The sequence below is a fragment of the Lissotriton vulgaris genome, chromosome 10, assembly GCF_964263255.1.
Source record: "Lissotriton vulgaris chromosome 10, aLisVul1.2, whole genome shotgun sequence".
Classification (NCBI taxonomy): Eukaryota; Metazoa; Chordata; class Amphibia; order Caudata; family Salamandridae; genus Lissotriton; species Lissotriton vulgaris.
In genome coordinates, this window is record NC_141698.1 from 496,666,657 (window position 1) to 496,682,665 (window position 16,009).

At 47.9% G+C, this 16,009-nt stretch overlaps 1 protein-coding gene across 2 annotated transcripts in view; it reads left to right on the forward strand.

The window, feature by feature from the left end:
- Nucleotides 1–16,009, forward strand: part of PARN (poly(A)-specific ribonuclease) — a 615,197-nt gene that overhangs the window by 523,926 nt on the left and 75,262 nt on the right. Inside the window, exon 23 of one of the 2 annotated variants that reach the window (XM_086941353.1) lies at nucleotides 9,616–9,717. The exons of the other annotated variant lie outside the window; for it this stretch is intronic. Coding sequence (XP_086797479.1) covers nucleotides 9,616–9,717 — 102 coding nt within the window. The remainder of the gene's footprint in view (nucleotides 1–9,615; nucleotides 9,718–16,009) is intronic. 2 annotated transcript variants of the gene reach the window in all.

Consider the following 16,009-nt stretch of genomic DNA (forward strand, 5'->3'; position numbering starts at 1 on the left):
TGTGTGGGATACGGTTGCGCAGGTGCTGCTGCAGTGCCTGGAAAAGGCCCAGGTCACACACTCCCATGTGGTCGCAGAAGGGAGAGATGCGGTAAAGTTTGCCATACGCTGTGGGCTGGACACCGCTGACTCGCTGGGTAGAACGGTTTCTATTTCAGGAACTCTGATGCTACGCCTGGCTGAGATCTACTAGCTTTTCTGGGGATGTCCAATCAACCCTTTTCGACATGCCCTTTGATGGCAATCGCCTGTTTGGCGACAAGGCAGAAAACATGCTCCAGCGGTTCAAGGACTCTAGAGCTATGGCCAGATCCTTGGGCCTCGCTAACACCTCTTGTCCTGCGCAGTCTGCCTTTTGCCCTTTTCGTGGTTACGAAAGGGGTGCCCGACCACATTCCGTTCAGGGCCACAGGCCGGTGCAAGCTACCCAGCCTTAGCGCGGCCAGGGACATGGAACCCACCGCAATGGGTCTGGGATCCAGCGGGTGGGCCAGTCCACCAGTGCCTCCTCGGCAGCAGCCTATAAGCCTTCCTAGTCTGACCTTTCGGGGCCACCAGTTACCAGTGGGCATCAGGACCCGCTATCACCTCCCCCACTGGCACCCCATCACGTTGGACAGGTGGGTTTTGCAGATAGTCCGAAGGGGCTACTTCCTCCCCTTCTATACTACCCCTCCCTCCATGCCATCAACACTCCATTGCATTTCAGAGGATCACTTGGCCCTTCTCCGTCAGGAAGGTATGGCTGTCTTGGCCAAGGGAGCCATCGAGTGAGTCCCTATTACAGAGTAGGTCGTGGTTGCTATCTCCCACTACTTCCTGGTGCCCAAGAAGGACAATGGCCTGCGTCCTATCTTAGATCTCAGGGACGTCAACCGCTTGCTGCGGAAGGGGAAGTTCAAAATGTTGATGTTGGCTCAGGTCCTGCTTGCCCTCAACCCTGGAGACTGGATGGTAGTGCTGACCTTGCAGGACGCCTATTTTCACATCCCCGTCCTGCCTGCCCACCAGCGTTACCTACAGTTCACGGTAGGCAACGAGCATTTTCAGTTTACTGTGCTCCCCTTTGTCCTTACCAGTGCCCTTCGAGTGTTCACGAAAGTGATGGCGGTGGTAGCAGCTAATCTGCGCAGATCAGGACTTCCAGTCTTCCGCTATCTCGAAGACTGGTTGTTGAAGGCGGGCTAGCCGCAGGCTGTAGTCTCCCACCTCCAGACTATGGCGGACCTCATGCATTCGTTGGGGTTCACTATCAACATGCTGAAGTAACACCTGATTCCCTCTCAAAAGTTCCTTTTCATCGGAGCAGTTCTGGATACAGCACAGTTGCTGGCTTATCCTCCTAAGCAGCGAGTCTGGGATATTTGGGCTCCGATACCAATGTGTAAACTTCTATCCTGGATTTCGGTGAGATTGACCTGGAGTCTGCTGGGCCTCATGGCCTTCTGAAAGTGGACCATGCCAGGTGGCACATGCAGGCTCTGGTATTGTGATTGGGAAGGGTTTTTAGTCAGGGTAGAGAGGGCGCACTGCTAAATGTGGACGCATATAGGTCTGGAAATCTTGAGTAGTATCTTGATGCAAAAAGGGTGAGCGGATAAGTCCTGTAACCCCCAATTGTGTGTCAGCCTAGGCCGGCACACCAAAACTTTACAACGGGATACCCTTGCACACAACAAATATAAATAACACAATGTGTCTGTGTGGACATTTGTACATTTAAGAACAAAGCCGGAGGATAAACAAGAAAATCATCAAATTGACCGTGAAAATTGCAGTGTTTTAATGTTCTTTGGAGCAATCCAGCCGACACGTGTTTCGTCGCAATTGGGATTGTTATCCCGCGACTCCTCAGGGCTATGAGGCAAAGAATAGTCTCTAGGGAAGTCGCTCTGCCGGTGATAATTCCCACCCGGCAAAGCCCAGGACTCATAGGGCGATATGAACGTACTGAGGAAGTGCAATCAGATCCACTGTGTATTTAAGAAGTTTCCCTTGGTCCTAGAAGACTGATGTGTATTTGTCAACGCGAATAAGTCAGTGAAACGGAGTTCAACATCAGATGTAATTCTATATCTGTCCAATGTAATTTCTGGGGAGTATGCCCAAAAGTCGGTGAGGTTGGTATTGAACGGGAGTGGATAACTCCTCGTATACTATGCGCTGTTTTTTTACAGGGAATGTGTGCCAGTTTCAACCTCAAACGTTCCATGTTCCGGATGGGGACCAACATCCGGAACATGGAACGTTTGAGGTTGAAACAGGCACACATTCCCTGTAAAAAACGGTGCATCGTACACAAGGAGTTATCCACTCCCGTTAAATACTAACCTCACCGACGTTTAAGCATACTCCCCATACATTACATTGGACAGAGATAGAATTACGTGTGACGGTGAACACACATGCAGGCTCTGCAGTGGGACCTGAAGTTCCAATGAGCGCAGCATCAGGGGTATCTTTCTGATGTCGTCCAGATCTGGGAGGGCACTACACACCATTTGCAGTGGTTGCTAACAAATTAGGATTGGGTCAACGGCAGATCCATCTCCCTTCACCAACCAGACTTCACACTGGTGACAGATGAGTCTCTTTTGGGATGGGGCGGCCTCATGGGAGAGGCCGGGCTCCACATCAATCTTCTGGAGCTATTGGTGATTCGTCTTGCACTGAAAGCATTCCTTCCTTCTGTCAAGGGAAGAGTAGTGCAGGTGCTCACGGACAAATCCACCGCTGTGTTGTACTGCAACAAAACAGGGTTGGGTTGTGGACCTTATGTCAGGAGGCTCTTCGCCTTCGGACATGGCTGGAACATTCCTGGTGGTTCAACATCCGGCAGACGCATTGAATGCCAGGGCAGACTAACTCAGCCGCCAGTGCATGACGGATCACGAATGGTGTCTTAACTTGGAGGGGGTGCAAGGTCTCTTTCAGCAGTGGGGAGAGCCTTGGTTCGATCTGCCGAAGAGAATGTGCAATGTCGGCACTTCTGCGTGTTGGAATTTCCAAGGCTGCAGTTGCTCGGCGACGCTTTCCGTCGCGAGTTGAATTGGGGTCTTCTATACCACTTCTACCCAGAGTCCTGAACATCAAGTTCGACCGGGCCCAAGTCATTCTTGTGGCTCAGGATTGGGCACGAAGAGTCTGGTATCTCTAGCTATATACACATGGTAATCGATCCTCCGATCAGACTGCCTCTTCGGGAGGATCTTCTGTTGCAGCAGCAGGGGACGGTCGTCCACCCGAACCTGTCCAGCCTCCACCTCCTTGTGTGGAGATTGAGCAGCGACAGTTGACAGCTTTTGACCTTCCTCGCAAAGTCTTTAATGTTATCTTGGCAGCCAGACGTCACTCCACCAAAATGGTATACACCTGTAGATGGAACAAGTTTGTGGCATGGTGCATAGCAAAGGCTGTGGATCCCCTTTCAGCCTCTTTTTCGGAGGTCCTCTTCATTCTTTCTTTGGCCCAGCAGGCCTCTGCTCTGGGCACCCTGAAAGGCTATTATTCGAACTTTCTTCGCCTTCCTGATTAGCCTTCTCTTTTCAAGTCCCCTATTGTGAATATATTTCTGAAAGGCATTACTCCTCTTTCCTCCTTATCCTTTCGTAATGCCCCAATGGGACTTAAACTTGGTCTTAACTTACCTTGTGTGCTCCTTTCGAGCCGCTACATAATTGTCCTCTAAGACTCATAAGCTTAAAGACTGCTTTTCTGGTTGCCATCACCTCTGCTCGCAGGGTGAGTGAGCTTCAGGCTCTGTCTTCCAAACCTCCCTTTCTTGCTGTCCATCCGGACAAAGTGGTCCTTCGGACCAGGCCCTCTTTTCTGCTCAAAGTGTTTACCTCTTTACACAAAGGTCAGACCATCACATTGCCCACCTTCTTCCCACTTCCACACCCTTCCAAAGAGGAGGAGAGACTCCACCGTCTGGACCCAAAATGTTCACTGTCCTTCTACCTTGACCGCACTAAAGACTTCCGGGTGGATGATCAACTCTTTGTGTGTTATATGGGCGTCAAGAAATGTCAGGCAGTGTATAAATGTACCATCTCTCAATGGGTTGTCCTATGCATCAGGATCTGCTATTCATTGGCAAAAAAAGGAACCTCCAGAAGGACTGCGCGCCCACTCTTACAGGGCAGCAGCCGCCGCCACTACTACTTTGGGACGTGGAGTTCCCTTACTTGACATAGGCAAGCCGGCCACATGGTCATCCTTGCACACGTTTACAAAGCATTACTGCTTGGACGTCCAAGTCAGAAGTGACTGCTTTTTCGTTCGGCCTTTCTGTTCTCCAGGACTACTGGATCCGGAGACATTTTTTCAGAGGAGTTACCCCTGTGTGTCGGTATATGGTGTTAGTCAACTCCGCATCCGTCGTTGTGGTCGCCACGATGGCGTTGGGTTGTCTACTCAAACACAGCCCCTGCGTGCTGATGTCCTTTCGGCCAAGACTTTCCACGCCAGAAGTGCAGAGCCATGCAAGACACTGACCACTGATGCACAAAACTAGGGCCCTGCAAGGGAGTTCCTAGCTCTAGAAGTCAGTTCGCAGAACGGGAAGGATGGGTGGGGCAGTAAGGAATCTATAACAAATGTATGTTTCTTACAGATGCATAGTTACCAATGGTAAGTAACTTGTTCACATGAAAGAGGCCATTAGTTATAGATTCCTTACCTTAGAATAGATACCCCAGCAATGCCAACCCGGGAGGTGGGTCTACCTACTAAGTTCACACCAGGTAGTCCTGGAGAACAGAATGGACGAAAAAGCATTCTCTTCGGACTTGACTGTCCAAGCAGTAATGTTTTGTAAACTTGTGCAAGGATGACATGTGCCCGCCTGGCAGATGTTAAGTAAGGGAACTCCACGTCCCAAAGCAGAAAGCTACGTCCGAGAATAGCAGTCAAAAACCAGAAGGTCAGAAAGCAAAAACTCAGGGGAAACATGCCAGAAGATGCCAAGTCTAACACCCACCATCTGGCGGGATCTTTAAACGTTGCCTATCAGTTTACGAGTGGTGCTTACACTTGTAAGTGGCACAGGGTATCTTCCACAAATAAGGAGAGCCCTGACTCTATCTGTTTGCCACCGCCAAGAACCCATGATGTCAAAACCATTGTGCATTGGCATTCCCAAGTCAGATTTCACTTGGATACTCCATCTGCTGGCATAGGGGATTGGGATTCCTATACACCTGTCCTCCCTTTCCTCTCCTGCTTAGAGTGCTGAAAAAGTTTGAGAGACTGGGCCCAAATCATCTAGTGGCTCCAAACTGGCAGAGGAAAGTGTGGTACCTTGAACTTCTGCCCATTAGCACATGTCCTCTGATTTGACGGCCCCTTTGGGAGAGCCACCTGTCACTGCAGCAGTCTTGCACCTGTGCCTTCACAACCTGTACCCCTATGCGTGGAGATTGAGCTCTATCAGTTGATTGCTTTTGATCTCCCTCCAGAAGGGGATAATGTCGTCATGGCAGCCAAGCTTCCAACCAAATAATTTTATTCAGGCCACTGTTTTCTTTGTCTGCTGGCCATTCTGTGACATTGCACCACTGAATACAGTTATTGAATTTTCTTCTGTTTTGTCATTAGCCCTGCAAGGCCCTGCTGTGGCAAGTTATCTTTAGGCCCTTTCAGTCTTCTTACGTTTTCCAGATCAGCCTTCCCTCTTCAAATCACCTTCACCACCACTGGCACAAAGTGCTAAACCATTGGTGATCTATACTGTGTCTTCTGGCAAAACCCCACTGACCAGTGTGAGAGGTTTACCAACAATCTTGTAGATCAGACCGCAAAACCAGTTAAGTCACTCCCAATAGACAGGCAACAGCAAGAAAGTATGGTCAACTCATGGAGAGGAGAATCCTATGATCAGGATGGCGAAAAGGGAGGTTAACCACCTGGTGTGCCCTCAAAAGGTCACCCATGGATCTCACTATCCTGAATAAGCTAAGGGCCTCTAGGAAAAAATTTAAAAAAGTAGAATGTCAACTCCAAAGGAAATCCCAGAATTCATTCTGGGCTAAGCTGCTGCATGACATACGAGAAAACAACTCTGACTTTAGGTGAGCTGTAAATGTGATTGGCAGAACCGTTCTGAGAGTAGCCATGTCCAATATCCCTGAGACCACCTGGTGCCAATTCTTGAGCATTTACTACAACCTAAGGCCTCTGGAGGAACAACACAGGCGCAAACTAGACTACCAGGAATACTCATCACAAACCTCACAAAGGGAGAGGGCCCCAGTCTCAGCCTGGTTCACATTTAGCCCCACGACAACAGAGGCAAATTCACGAGGGCCGCAGGGAAAATGCACCAGGTCTGTATGGCATTCCTCCAGTAATCTACAAGGAGGATCCATTGTTCTGGGCTGCTCAACTTGTCCTGGTCTTCCATACTGCCATTCTGCTTGACCGCATCTCCCTCTCATGGAGGGACAATCCTCACACCAATACACAAATAGGGGAGGGACATGGACATGGGCAACCCTGGAAACAACAGCCTAATCTCTTTAATTGATAATGAAGCAAAATACTCTTCTGGAGTTCTATAGAGGAACTACAACATTTTGGCTGGGGCACATTCCATTATTCCTACGAATCAAACCAGCTTCACTAAACAAGGCAGGACCACAGCCAACATTATGCGCTTTTGATGCTGACCGATGTTGCTAAAATTAACAAATACCCCTTCCACCAGGGTTTTATTGATTTTAAAGCTGCTTTCTACATGCTGGATCGGGGCAGGCTCTGGAGGAAATAGGCAAATTTACACATTCCACATGGTCCGTTAAGAGCCCTGGAAACACTACAAACAGATACATGGGTCAAGATCAAGGTAGGGGACAGCTCCCACTTAACTAGCACAATCAAAATAATGCAAGGCTTGAAACAGGGATGTCTTGGCCTCAACCTTGTTTAATCTATTCTTCGCTGACGTCACGCCCTGGCTAAATGAGGTGAACTCACCTGCCCAAATTGGGGGGTTTTCTGCGCAGATGATTTAGTCCTTGCAAGTAGAACTAAAATCAGGCTACAGCAGGTTTTGAACGAAATCCTTGCCTATTATCAAAATAGTGGATTGACCGTTAATAGAAAGAAACCTAAAACACTAACACTGCAAGGTTAAACTGCACAGAAGCACACATGGTGCCTGGGGGATGAAAGAATCAAAATGGTAAAAAGCTTCAAGTACCTCAGAGTTTGCTTTAATGGGAATGGAAGTTTTATTGACCAACTGGAGGAAATTAAGAAGGGCAAATCCTTGGCCTTTAAGGATGTCTCTGTAGAACAAGCTAAATGGCCTTGCGCTTACCCCGGTCTTGAAGGTAGCACAAGCCAAAATGCTTCCCACCCCGACATAAGGGAGCAAGGCGCTCGGGGACAGGGTCAGCGCCACTCTGGTCCTTAAATTATACAGGCCAATTTTGAAACAACATCTGAATAAATAGCCTGCACGAATAAGGTTGGAATTTGGCATTCCCAAACAGTTAATGGCTCGGAATGTGGCGTTTGTGTCCTGTTGTAATAAGTTCAGCACGGCTCCAGAAGGCACCCTGGGTAGCCACCTATGGCAGGAACTGGATTCTGTGTCGAGTTCCCCAGCATAAGTCTTATCTAAACCAGGCTCAGACTCCACTCTTCTTTACAGACGCTTGAGATTTAAATCTTGGCCAACTGTTACTCAAACTGACAAAATCCAGTGTACAGCTGTTCTCTGCTTGAGTTAAGATATACTGTCTAAACGCAGCCATGGGTGAATGGCACTTCAAAATTGCACCAGGCTAAAACCACTAATTACCTAGGAGAAATCTAAGACTTATGCCTGTTATGCATGCAAAACAAGGGAAGTACGTAAATCTTTATCGTCGTTAACGTTTTATGCCTCTGCTGCACCAGATCGACATGAGCTTTTGTGCAGGAAGTGGAGAAACCAAGGCATAATGTCCTGCAAGAATGCTATGCTGGTTTGCTTCGAACCCACGTACATCAGCTTGAATTGTGCCATGATCAAATTCCTACAAAGATTTGAAAAGAGGACAGAGTAAGGAGCTACCTGCAGCAGAGAAGCAGGAACATCTGAGAAGTCAGTATATGAGCACTTAACACCCTCAAACAACATAATCACCCATTGCAAGGGTCAATCCAAAAGGCCAATCCTCGAAGGAGGGACCAATAGAACCTTATTTTATTGTTGGTCTTAAAGTTTTTAATTACCAATAACTTATTTCAACACTTTTATGGTCTTTGTAATGCCCCATCTGTATAGAGCTTGCATTTTACTGCTAAAGTAACATAAATCTTTTTTAAATTGGTTTACATTCACCATACTGTTAAGAAACGGACTACATACTGCTTGGCACAGGTGTTTTTGCATGCATTGTAGTGCAAATGTTTTTATTAATCATGCAATAAAGATTTACGTACTTGCCTTGTTTTGATGCATTTTGTTTAAGTGGTTGATCCATATGTGCCCACCAATAACTTTTGTGATTCTGTATTAGGATCTAATTTGATTCTCCCCTACCTCACGTGCACTCCTTTAGAGTGCTTGCACAGTTGTCCTCCTTGCCTGCTCACCATCAAGACAAGTCTCCTCATCACCATAACATTTACCAAACGAGTGAGTGAACTTCAGGCATTGTCTGTAGCACCACGTAATACATCTTTCTTCTCAGACAAACTAGTCCTCCGGATGAAAGCCACATTCCTGCCTCAAGTAGTCATGCCTTTCCAGAAGTCCATCACTTTGCCAGCTTTCTATGCACTACTTTATCCATCTTAAGGGGACGAATGGCTCCATCTCCTCAACCCGAAAAAGGTGCTTAGTTTTTGCTTAGATCAAACAAGAGAGTGCCAGCAGTATGACTACATTTTTGTTTGGGTCTCTGGAGCTAAGAAAAGCAGAGTGGTGCAAATGAGCAACATCTCTCGATGGATTGCGTTATGAATTAAGATCTGATATGGACTGGCTAAAAAGCAGGACCCAGAAGGCTTGTGTGTGCTCATTTTAAGAGAACAAAGGCTGCTACCAGTGCATTGTCAGGTGATGTACCAGTTCTAGACATTCGCCAAGCCACTATTTGGGCATCCTACCAAACGTTCACGAAACATCTGCACCCTGCTATTTTGGTTTCTATGCGCTTTGACCAATGCTAGTTAGAAGCTGATATCAGCATGTGAATTTAGTGGAGATATAGTAGCCCGATCTCCTATTTGGGGCAGGACAGATCATATGCCAAGCCACAACACCAACCACAGACTCACAAGGGAATTGCTACAAAAGATTGTGGATCAAGTCTGGCAATTAGGGAAATTCACAAGCTGAGGAATCTGCAGTTGGGTAGACTCTACAAGAAAAGGTGATACCAAAGGTAAGTAACTTGTTATGCAGAAACGTGCGGCTGTTGAAAAGACTTAATCCAGGGGTTTATGGGGAAGGGTTCAGAATGTTCCTTTAAGCCTTAAATGTAGGATCATTGAATTATTTGACTGAGTGAGTAGTTGGATGGTTCTAATCTGTGGAATAGGCATTTTCCTGAAGCTTCGGTATACCGACCCTTAATTGATTTTTCCAATAAATGGTTTTCCTGTACGTTTTCTCTTTAGGTTTTGGCTCATAAACCAGCATGAAACCTACATTGTGCCTCCTATCACCTCCTGTGAGCAACAAGCTGATAGTGTTGCTCAATATCAGTGTCCCTTACCTAGGTACAGTAGTACATGGTTGTTTTGCACAGTTTTACAAACCTTTCTGCTGCACTTGGTTGGAGAGGTGTACTGGTCTTTACTATTTGAACTTGCATCTCGTACACACAGCATTTGCTGTTATTGAAGTTGCTCTCACCATTTTTATTTCCTGCACTTTTCACTTTGGGCTTTGGATAATTTGTTATCATTTCACTTTTTCTCCAGTTTATCTTGTCATGATCATTAGTGACCTTTATTCACATCAATCCTGTTGAATACAAATGCGAAGTTATTTTTAAGTTAACAGTATCATTTTACATTTTACTTTGCCATCAATGACCTCTGGGTGATCTATGTTAAGTCTGAAATCTTCATTACTCCAGTATTGGAACTTTAATAGTCACATGCTTGAATCATTCCCCCTCGCAGAGATGAGTCCCTGTTATATTTATAAAAGTAATGTCATAATAGAAATAGAAGTTAAAGGCCACAGCCCTCATTATTTAGTAACATATCCAAGTCCTTATTTAAAAAAGGACCAAACTTAAGAAACAACCTATCAGCTGACACCACCCTCTAGAACCTTCCAGAAAGGAGCTGCAGTCCCTCAGATGTTTATAAGCTCAGTGCATACAAAGAAGAAACAGAGGTTCAAGTGAGCCGTTCTAAGATTCCAATACTGGAGAACTACAGTTACAGGTAAGTAACTTAATTCTTACTCCTGTTTTGGAACTTTCATAGATTTACATGCTTGAATCCGAATAAAAAGCACTTATTAGCACATTTAGTTATATATATCAACCATACATATACAGTTGATTGGTCTTGCAGAAGGATTTTGTTTTATCCAGATAAAACTTCAGGGAGCGTTTCAAGTCCAAAGAACGCAGAGCTCATTCAGCTGCTGTTTGAGGGTTTGGAAATAAAGATTTTAATACAATTTGTTTGTTAAGATGAAAGTCCGAGGGGGCCTTAGCGATACATTTTGTGTAGGTTCGTAGGATCACCCTATCGTGTCTGAATTGCAAAAAGGGTTCTTGTATGGTTGAAAGCTTGAAGTTCACTAACTCTTCTTGCGGATGTAAGGGCCAGAAGAAGATTATTCTTCCATAAAAGGAACTTAAAGTCGGCCACATTTGCAAACTTCAACATTAATGGTTTGTGCTTTCACCAGAAAACATTGGTGCACACTTAACTTTTACATTTGTGAGCCGTCAAGCTGGTGTTGGTTTTCTTTACTCCATTACAGGGCAGACAGGTTTAGGTTTTAATGGACAATATCATTATGTGGTACTTGAACAGATCATGTGGAGGGTGCTGTCCTCCCCTGTGCACAAAGGCACAAGTCTTCTACCTGTGGACTGTAGACAGAGGAATTAGTCTGTTAGTGAGCTCATCTGGCGGTAAAGGAGAATGAGAAAGCAGACTCCTGCAAATCAGGATTGCCATCTTCTCCCAGTTCTGGCTCTGTTTTGGGCGATATGTGGTATGCCTTGTGAGAAGTTGGCCTGATATGTGATGTCCACTATTCTAGTGGATACCCTGTATCAGTCCAAACAACCCTTATGGTGATGGTTGTAAAGTCAACCTTATAGACCAGCTCTCCTAGTGGTAGCATGGACAAAGCAGTCTTAGGCTAAACTCAAGAGGGCATGTGAAGCCAGCTGTTTTACCATATGTAACCCCTTTAATACCAAATGAAAGGACACCACACAGGTTATATATAAATATATATATTAATTTCTAACACAACCCCTCTGAACTCTTTGAGGTCAGAGGCACAAGCACATAACAAGATACTCAATTATCATACAATAAGTTGCACAATATACAGTAGTGCCTAGGGGCACGTCAAACCATATACTAAAATAGTGGTATAAGAACCACGTCACGGACAAAGGTTAGGCCTAGGGCCTAAGGAATCGCTGGGGCTACACAGTACTACCAAAGGATAGGAAGTAGGAGGCCCACAGGAGGCGTGTGCAGAGTCTTTACACACACGCAAGTTACCATAGAGTTATAATGGGAACAAAAGAATTGGAAACTAGTTCTTTTAGGTCACTTCCGGATGGACTAGGAGAAAGCCACTGAAAACTAGGACACTAGGATAGTTAATACCCACAGGAGCACCGGAGTACTCGTGTTACCTCACCCACAGGAAGTGGGTGCATAGGTGTCAGTGTGTCGGGTTTCGTCGCTGAATCCTATGGAGCCTGGAGAAAAGATGCTGCAGGCGACCAGGAGAGAAGTGTCCGGTTGGATCCAAGGGCGGTTCGAGGATGAAGAGTACCTGAAAGCAGAGGGGGACAGAGTCCGGGTCATTAGCCAGTGACCAGGAAGAAACCAGGAAGAACCCAGGCGATGTCGCAAAGCAATCGGATGATGTCGTGAAGCTTGTATCTGCAGCCACGTGGACAATGAGGCGCCGCAGACGACCAGGAGTCTGGCACGGACTGTCCCAGGAAGGCTCTCGCTGTCGGTGGTGTCGGCTTCCGGATTGTAGTCAACAAGCCTTGGCAAAGGTAACCCACGCAGGAATCGAAGATGGCTTCTGGATCAGACCAGCAAGGTCTGATGGGCTTCTCCTTTTCAGGGAAGCAAGGGCCAGCCTGGAGCAACCAGACCAGCGGTGGAAATTCAAAGGTTCGTCGTCACAGAGGCCACTAGCGAGCGGGCAAGTGACCGGACAGACGCGTCGAGCAGGAAAATGCAGAAGGGCCCCACGCGGCACTCGTGGAGTGTGGAGAGCTGATCTTCGGTGCAGATGATGCTCGGGGCTGGGGCTTCTCAGTCCCCAATGCAGAACCTCGAGGGTGCCTCATAAGATGCACGGAAAGCAATTCGCAGGCTTTCCAAGATGGCTGGTCCCACGTCTCTCGTCGCCTCCACGGGTCTCAGCTTTGCTGTGGATCGGGCTGAAGGAAGTCTGGAAGTCCGGGTCTTGTCAGGCTCTGTGCTCGGGCTCCGGCTGGAGCATCGACAAAGCAAACCGTTGATCGCTTGATGGTGCCTCCTTGCACAGGGTGGTCACTCCTTGACCACAAGGGAGATTCTTCAGTCTTCTATCTTCAGGTAGAACGTCGAAGGTCCAGAGTTTTGTTTCAAGTTTCAATCCGGATGAATCTAAAGTCTTTAGACTCAGCTCCTACCTATATACTAATCTAAGGGGCTGGATTACCTGCTAGGTCCCTCCTATGGGTGGGACCAGGGAAGGGGGTGGTTACACCCCTTTCCCTTTGTCCAGTTTCGCGCCAGAGCTGGGGCTGGAGTGCCCCAGCAACTGGTTTCAACCGGACTATGCATGGGACACCTTGTGTGCCCCAGGCAGTGTCATTTCTTTCAGCCCTCCCTGCCCCAATACACTATGGCCTGTCTGGGGTGGTGCTTGCACCTCTCAAGACAGGAAACCTATTGTCCAAGCCTCCCTCGCTGGAAGGACTCCCAGCAGCAGGAGGTCAGACTTGGGTCTGTGGCAGCAGCATCCATTTTGTGATGCTGAGGCTCTGGTTAACTTTAACCGGGATTAGTAGGAAAAACAGGTCTTCTCCCTCTAGAAGGGTGGAATGCTACCCCCGTCGCCAGAACTGGCGAGGGGGTAGTATTCCAAAGCGTATGACACCTTACACGACATGTTTTGATAAAGCCAAACCAAAGTTAGCAATAACCGCGAGGATTATAATGCACTTAAGAGTATATGGTATGGCTATATCATAGAACAGCTATAAGGACATGGTTCCAAAAGCTGCAGACAGGCTCAGCTCATGCTAGAGCCTCATCTCACATAAAACCAAGCACTCTGCCTCCAGGATTGTTAAGGCCTGCCATAGGTGTGACTTATAGGTATAAATGTGTCTATATGTAAAGGTAGGTATAGCGATACTACACCTAAGCAAGGGGTGATTACACAACCTTGCCACAGCTGAGTGATCAGCCAGTTGTGTCAATGTGAGTGGCCAGCCAGGGGTGGCATAATGCATGCTGCAGCCTCTTGTAGGCCTTGGATGCACCTATGCCCTGGGTACCTATAGTACACTGTACAGGGGCTCATAAGGTGACCCAATGTCCAATTGGTAATGTACCTAAAGTACATGTATTGAATTTAGAGAGAGCACAGCTGGGCTGTGGGTCTGATTAGCAGGCCCACAGCCACATTAAGTCGAAAACCAGTGAACCAAAAAGCAAAAACTGGGGTGACCATAGGAAAGCAGACCCTACTCTCCTACATGCCTCAGATATTTTGCCACCAATGAATTTTTTTTACCCAAGTTCTCACTCAATATTTACCTACCAAAACCATTTCAAAGGCCAGGTGTAATCTGACATGTATTTTCCTTCCTTATTAAACCCTTCAAATCCAATGCATGCCTGTCAGCTTAAGTTTCTTCAATGAAAGTTAGCATCTTTGCTAACCTTCACTTCAGCCAAGGATTCATGCTATTTAGCCACCTTACCTGCCTGTTAGAAGGAAAAGATGGTTTCGAGTTCGGCTTTCTTTGAGGGGGCGTGGTCAAGATAGCGGAGTAGCAGCAACTTCTCAGAGCTCTGCTCGCCACGGCCGATTAAATCATCTAAAATGATGTATCCGAGACCCCATACACCATAGAAGGGGTGCCCGTTACTTGGCTCACTGGCGAAAGTGGCAAGGGGGACGACGAGAGATCGAGGCACCCCCTGAGAGGTGTAGAGGCGAGACGAGCGAGTGGTCTGCTGCCATGCCGAAGCCCTATTGAGTGAATCCAGGAGAGCAGGAGCGCTTGGCGCTGCCATCCGCAGCTGTAGCGGCATGGGAGGGTCCCCTTGTGAAGTGATCAGGCGGCGAGGTGCGGCCTGGCAGAGGACAAGAGCAGCTGGAGGTGACAGGGGACCAATGTGGCAGACGAGCCGAGATCGGGCCTACTGAGTGAGACGACGGGGAGTTGCCGGAGGCGAGCCCAGGCTGGAGGCGGGGCACAACTGCAGGAGGGGTAGGCGACGACCCGGCCACCTGACGATCTGAAGAAGAGCAGGCCCTGACACACACGTGTAAATTTACAATTTACACGGTGAGGGTCGGGCCGCAGACACGCCGGTCCCTTTGAGGTGAGGCCGGGTGCGCACAGGAACAGAGCGGCGGATGCCGGGCGGAGGGCTAGAGTGGAGTGCCTCCTCAACAATCGCAGCGGACCTTGGGGGGGCGATTCCCTGGCTGTCTTCAGGACTGGCCATAATATAAACGGGAGAGGCGTGAGCTGCGGCGGCTCTGGGCAATTGTAGAAACTGCATGAATGCATAATGGAGCTCTGAGGCAGACTGGGGGTCACTGCGGCCATCTTAAGCTGCAGGCTGGATTTGGGACCTTTGGGCCTAGTTAATCACCTACCTGGGAAGGCAGTCCGACACCGGTGACTCCTGAGGCTCGATGGTGGCGGTGTAGACCACCGCCTGCACAGAGTGCTGAGATGAGGAAGCCCAGGACACGATCGTAGAACTACCTGTGGATGGTCTGAGCCGGTGCTCCGGGGCCTGAGCTGACTAAGGGAAACCCCGGACGAAGGGGGGAAAAGTGTGAACATTGGCCCATTTGTGAATCATGGCTTGGGCGCCTGGGCAGTCTGCTGATGGAACCTCAAACGCACCCACATACGTAGTGGTGGATAACAGCGGCCTGCAAGAGCGTCCTGTACCGGCTCGTGTGGTCTATCCCCCGGCCGGTGAGGGGTCCTAGTGGACACAACTGTTAAGGCAAGGGAGAAGGAATTCATGTGACATAAACTAATAGGGAAAAACCAGAACCAGGCCTGCTCCCGAAGCAGATCTCCCTGACATCTATATAGGTGGCCCGCCAAGATGTCCACCCACCGGGCGAGAAAGGAGCCCACAATCCAAGATCTCCTGCAGAAACCAGGTTCTAACAGAACAGAAGCTCATGGTTCTGAACAGATACCGTCACAATCCCTAGAGAAAGAAACAGGTTCGGGACTTTAATCTAGTACCAGACTCACAATTGGAAGATCTTCACTACAAATGGGACACTCTGGGTCATTCTCGGATTCTGTGATACAGAAACTGGAGGAGATGGTACTGACGGACGCCTGGAGACATCGCTTTCCCAGCACTAAGGAGTATACATTTTTTTTCAGCGGTCCATCAAACCTATGCGCTGATAGATTTGTTTTTGGCTTTCCTGCAGGTCACAAGGGACACACAAGAGGTCACGATAGGGACTGCTGCTCTCTGACCATTTGCCGATTTCCCTGAAGCTACACCTAACCGGAGGACTCCCAAGATGGGGATCGTGGAGACGAAACCACAAACTGCATACATATGACGCTAA